At 37.1% G+C, this 6,211-nt stretch overlaps 1 protein-coding gene across 1 annotated transcript in view; it reads left to right on the top strand.

Annotated features, from left to right (window-relative positions):
* The first annotated feature begins 902 nt into the window (after window positions 1–902).
* Window positions 903–6,211, top strand: part of LOC108249398 — an 8,110-nt gene continuing 2,801 nt past the window's right edge. The window contains exons 1-6 of the mRNA XM_025002146.2: window positions 903–1,053; window positions 1,124–1,185; window positions 3,402–3,505; window positions 3,616–3,805; window positions 4,256–4,387; window positions 4,485–4,628. Of these exons, the coding sequence (XP_024857914.2) occupies window positions 3,414–3,505; window positions 3,616–3,805; window positions 4,256–4,387; window positions 4,485–4,628 (558 nt within the window). The 5' untranslated portion in view covers window positions 903–1,053; window positions 1,124–1,185; window positions 3,402–3,413. The remainder of the gene's footprint in view (window positions 1,054–1,123; window positions 1,186–3,401; window positions 3,506–3,615; window positions 3,806–4,255; window positions 4,388–4,484; window positions 4,629–6,211) is intronic.

The raw sequence follows: 6,211 nt of genomic DNA, 5'->3' as shown, positions 1-6,211 counted from the left end.
GAAAAGATCAACATGACCCAGAGTCAATGCAGCTCATTTAAAGTATCTGCTGAGAGTAATGAGGTGACAGAATTGTATGATTCGCAGCTCTGGCCTGAAGGCATCTTCGTGAGACGCTTTTATGAAAAATGCAGAGCAAGGGTCATAGCTGGATTAGAAGAGGTGAACACATTCTGATGGTTATGCAAGTGGGCCTAATGAGGAAGCTGCTGCTCCAAAGAAGGAATGATACTATAATAGATCATGCGAATTGTGTCATATAACTGTTGTGGTTTGTGCCTTGGGAATTGTGCTGAAGATAAGGTGCGCTAAATTGTTATTGATAAACTCTTGAAGTACACTAATATACTAAGCTTACAAGAAACTGTTATCTAATCAGAGCCTGGAACACTTAAATTATTTTAATAGCGACTTTTATGTCACTGGGGAATCTACAACAGATTTGTCTTCTGGAATAATTACAGGAAGGACTCCTGGAGGCATAGCCATCCTTTGGCTTAAGAAATATGACGCTCACATCTTGGCTGTCAAATTAGATATGAACTGGTGTATTGCAGTAAAGATTGTTCTTAAGAACAAAGTCTTTTTGATTTTAAATGTTTATACTCCGTATGAGTGTCAGCAAAATGAAGATGAGTATTTAGCTAAACTTCGTTTTATAAGCTCATTTATTAGAGAATGTGAATACAATTGTGTCTTCATTGTTGGTGACATGAATGCTGATATAGGGGATACTCATTCGCCTTTTGGGCAACATTTAGTTCAGTTTTGTCTAGATAATAACCTGGTTTTATCTACAAAGGAGAAGCTGCCAGCAGACAGTCATACACATATATATGTAGCAGTATGGCCTGGGGACCATGAATGCACCACATAAGTGCCTGTTTCCCATTGGCTCTGGAGCCTGCTGACATCATATAAAGGCGCCTCACTGACCCATCTGACATCACATTGTTTGCTTTCTGGTCTAATTTCTGCATCGATCGGTGCTGTACATTGGCTGCGCACAAATGCGCTCGTGAATGCTACATGAAGGACACGCGATCTCTCCTGGTAGGAAGTTTCTCCCATTTTTGGTGCGTTAGTTAGCTTAGCTTTAGCTTAACCTCCATTGTTTTAATAGGTTTCCCGTAGCAGTTGCCTGGTCTCCCCTGTTATAGGAGCTACATTTCTTGGGCTCAAGTGGTAAGTTTAATGTCCATTTTTCTCGGTTTTGAACTGTAAAGGTGTGTCTTATCTAAGATGCCACAACCCAACATTCATGCTCCAGTACAGGCCTTTCTATCATCCAGACCATTAGAGGTGGTGGCTGTGGACTTTACAGTTCTTGAGCCAGCATTGGATGTGTTGATAGTGACCATCGTGTTCACAAAGTTCACACAAGCATTTCCTACTAAGGACCAGAAAGCTGACACCACCACTAAGGTTTTGCTTCGAGAATGGTTCATGAAGTATGGAGTGCCAGAAAGACTCCATTCAGATCAGGGGAGAAATTTTGAGAGTGAGGTCATAGCAGAACTTTACTAGTTGTATGGTGTAAAAAAAAAAAAAAAAAAGCAGGACAACTCCATACAGACCACAAGGAAATGCTCAGTGTGAAAGATATAATAGGACGCTTCATGATTTACTGAGAACGCTTCCACCTGAAAAGAAGAGAAGATGGCCAGAATATCTGCGTGAGCTTGTGTATCCCTATAATGTCACCCCTCATTCAACAACAGGGTAGTCTCCCTATTATCTTTTATTTGGTGTAGAGCCCTGCCTTTCGGTTGATGCACTGTTAGGCTGAGAGTGTGTCTCAGATAACAGCCAGAACTGGCTCTCTATTCAACAAGACTCAAACAGGCCCACAAACGAGTAAGGGAGTATTTTGAGCAAAAAGCAGCAGAACTGAATTCTTTTCAAAACAAAGAAGTTTTTTGTCCCCCAGTTATCAATGGGCCCTAAGCCTGTTCCCGCTGTTAGAAAAAAGCAAGTGAAGTACACAGGGTCACAGTCAAACCCATTTCACTTGCCCAAATCAGCCTGCAATGCTGTAGCTGTTAGCACAGATATGGTGTCTTGGGTTTTAACAAATCTTGGGACAGCACTGTTTGAAAAAGTGCTGCAAGAAGCTTTTAATTTAGTTTAGGTTGAGTAGTCACGGAGGGCGTTGACTAGTTGCAGGGGAGGATGTAGCCGGATGGTAAATGTATATTTTTCATTTCGGTTGAGTGACTATACTGTTTAAAGTGTTGATTTTCTTTTATGTTACTGCAACAATGCTATTGAGTGATTTTGGTTTGGTTATGCCATTTTATTTCCTATCTGTATGTTTTGCACATTTTGGCCACAAGAAAGCAGTGTTTTAAATTTAGTGCTGTTTCCCAAGACGGGGCAGGAAATGCATCGTTTTTGTTCCGGTGTTGCTGTGCTATGTGCTGAGCTTAGATGTGAACTGCAGTTTATCACGGGGAACTAATTTTGGCAGAAAATCAGTAAATATACATATCACTTGTTGAAATATGTTGGTACATTAACATTTAAGTGCTAAGCAGTCAGCCCTTTAATACGATGCTGTATTTCTGAAATCGATGGTCCAGGAAACCTATACGGGCGGCACAGGGCAGCCATTTCCTGCTCATGACTATGAGTTGTGTGATCATCTGTGTATTCCAGTGTTAAGAGTGAGCTGAAATATTGCTGTCGAACCTAAGTGTTGATAAAATTAGTTATATCACAATTCCACACGCTCTGAATCAGTGTGGTAATGCAGCTCTATGTATTTTGTTTGTGCAGCCAGAGGCCACTGCTGTATTTCTTTTCTTTTCTTTTTTTTCTTTTCTTTTCTTTATTTGATGTCTTGTATTTTCTTTGGTGTATTTTCTGTTATTTGGGGAATTGCCACATCTCACCAGTAGTTGCTTAATGTTGAGTGGGCATATGTTCTGGTTGTTGAACAAAAGTGAGAGACAGGTTAAACAAAGCCGCCTTGTCTCCACTAAAAAATAAAACATACTGCACCTAAAGAAACCCCAGTTATTGTGTACTGTGACGCTAAATATTTCCCAGGCTACAATAAAAATACTGTTTTTGATGTCAATGGTAGCTTTGTTTCATAAAAATCCACGTAAAATGTTAGATTGTTGAGGAATTAAAGAAGTTCAACTGATTGTATTATATTGGCTATTTATAAAAAGAACAAAAGTAGAATATGTGTAATAATTTGGAACAGTGTATAAATGTATGTGCATCATTTTTACTGAATAAACTCAATGCATTGGCAATGCATTTAGAATGTGGAATTTTTTTAAATTTTTTTTTTAAACAAGGCTTCTGCTGCCTGGGCGGTGAGCCATATTGCCTGTTTTGAAACCCTCTACTGCACAGAAATTTCACTCAATATCTAAAAATTTTTACAGGGAGTGTTTGAGATGACAGTGAACTTGGCTGGAGACACGCTGGCTAATTTGAAATACAAGCTTGCAAAAGAAAGCGGAATTCCAGCAAACTTTCTTCATTACAAGTAAGGATACATTGTAATTTGTATTGTTATTGCTTGCAACTTACCTTTAACAGTATGTGTTTTATATATTGTTGCTGTTGTTTTTATGTTCCAAATGACCGATGTTTCAGGAATAACCTTGGCAGTGGAAACACTTTGGAGAGTTGCGGAATCAAAAGTGGATCAACAGTGTACTTCACACTCTCCACATTTTCAGACGAGGACCACACTGCAGTTGACTTCTTCAATAATGATGTTGAGCCTTCTGTCCAGCAAACTCCCAAAGGAATGAGTGTCTTGTTCTCACCTCTTTACATAATTGTGAGCAGTTATGTCATTTTATGGTATAGAAATGCTGTAGTCATGATTACAACTGCAGATAGTTAAAACTAATGTTTATACTGCATATATTTACATTGTATTACCTAAAACTTTATTACATTTGCATCTATTGAATTGTAAACAATTTTGTAGAACAATAGATTTTATGGATTGACAAAGACTATTTTATATTAAAAGAGACAGTTTAATAAAAACTAATAACATGACAGGAGAGTGACCAGCTTACTCTACATGAGCTTTAATTTTTTTTACTTTAAGTAAATTACATTTACATTTGTTGGTATGAATCAGACATCTTAATATCTAAAACCCAATTAAAAGCCCAATACTAACATGTTTTAAAACACATCGCAGTTACCTCATATTCAGCAGTAATTTTACACTCTACCTCAAACTTTAATGAATTTTTGAAATATTTTTCCTATTTAGAAATGCAGATTGTCAGTGGATTTACAGAAGAGACTGATCAGCTACATACGAAAACTAACTGGATACAACCCCCTGGCCCAAAGTTTGTATCAGTTACTCTGTAAGAATGAACATGTTTCCAGGACACAAAAGGTAACCTATACAACCTATATTAAAGTACTATTAATATCTAGTGTTTGACTGTAACAAAAAATATTATAGTTATTTTGTTTGGTTGGTTTTTTTGTAGATTGCTGTAGTTGAAGGCATGTACATCCTCTTTAGAGAGCTTTTGCCAGGTCTTGGAACAAAACAGGAGGGAAAGATTATCGAAGACCTTGATGTCTTTGAGCAGTCAACATACTGCTGGGCATATCTCATGTCAGAAGCACAGGTATATCAGAAATAATTTATCAAACTTCTCTCTGCTTATTAATTATTAACCAATATTGTCTTAAGTTTCTCTAGAGCAGTGGTTCCCAACATAGGCCACTTCCTTTTACGAATAGAAAAGATTTCTGTGTTTATGACAAGGAGCACAAAATTCTGACATAGACAATAGTATAATATAACCTGAAACGCTGTGTTTAGTCAGTCTGACTACAACAGCTGTCCTTTGAAATCCAAAACTTTTTATTATTCTTCTAGATTTTTGTTTTTTCCACTTTGAATCAGTTTCAGGACATGTGAATTGATTACACATGAAGTGTTGGATGGAGTTAATTTCCTGCCAAAATGTTGCAAACAAAAAAACATGAAACATATTTTACAAACTGACCTTGAAAACAAAATTATCTCTTCTCGGATACAAAACAGCCTCTCCTCGCATATGAAACAAGTCCACACACTGCAGCAAGTTTCTGCCAAATATCACGTGGAGGCCTGTCGCAATAAATCAATTAATCACACAATAAATTAAAATGAGGTTGATAATTTTCATTTATTGACATTATCGTTTCTTCGTGTCTCTGTTTCTTTCTACTGAAGACAATGGATGACAAAAGGCTCAGCTCCGTGGCCTATCGTGTCAGGTAGCCAGCCAAAGCACATCATTTTGTACCTCTGCAGCATTAGCTCCCATGAGGCGTTAGCAAGCTAAAGAAACGCTGTTTGATATTGGGGGAAAAATGAAATGGAATTGGTTTTGAGCTTGAATGTAACAGCAGCAGTGTGGGGGCACTTTGGATTCAAACCAAATGACCGAGGCGAACCGCTGAACCTCTGAGAGCCGGTATGTCGCATTTGTGCTTTTGTTAGTTTGCACTTTTTGTTTATAAAATTGGCAGTTTTGCCTGTCTTCTCTATATAAAACTAATGATTATTACTTTTTGAAGGGCAGTTTAGTTTGCAGACTTAATAATCCGTACTCTTCTTATTGAATGTAGGTTTTATTTCCTTTTTTTTATTTTTATTTTTTATTTTTTATTCAAGTGCATTCTTTGTCCATTTTATTTTTGTTTTTGGTTGTTTTGATTATTTTGTGTTCCAGTTCCAGAGTAAGGTGTTCTTTTGAAATTAAAATTTATTAATCTTTGAGAGGATGTACTTGCATTATTATATTATTATCATTACATTAGTTTAAAATGGCCTGGAAACGATATTATTTTTTAGCGCAATAATTTCTGATGCAGTTAATCACCAAGCAAAATTTGTTATCATGACAGGCCTAATCACGTGATACCCTAGAATAGATGGAATTAGGCCCCTTCCCCCCCTTTCCTCCTCCTCTCTCCTCGTCAGCAAGGGGTACCATCAAGACAACTGAAATGTGCCAGGATGATATATATATACAGTCCTGCTCACCATTATTGGCACCCATGAAGTTTACGTACATATAATGGAATATTTACTGAAGGAAATTCATCAAGTGAAACAACATTTTATTGCTGATAGCTTGTGCTTGATGCAAAACAGCAAATGATCAAAAACATTTAAAAAGATAAACATTATGAGGAAAACAAAGAAAAACATAATTTT

Source organism: Kryptolebias marmoratus, linkage group LG5 (genome assembly GCF_001649575.2).
Source record: "Kryptolebias marmoratus isolate JLee-2015 linkage group LG5, ASM164957v2, whole genome shotgun sequence".
NCBI classification, from domain to species: domain Eukaryota; kingdom Metazoa; phylum Chordata; class Actinopteri; order Cyprinodontiformes; family Rivulidae; genus Kryptolebias; species Kryptolebias marmoratus.
Note: the sequence above shows the minus strand (reverse complement) of the source record. Positions and strands in the feature narration are given on the sequence as shown.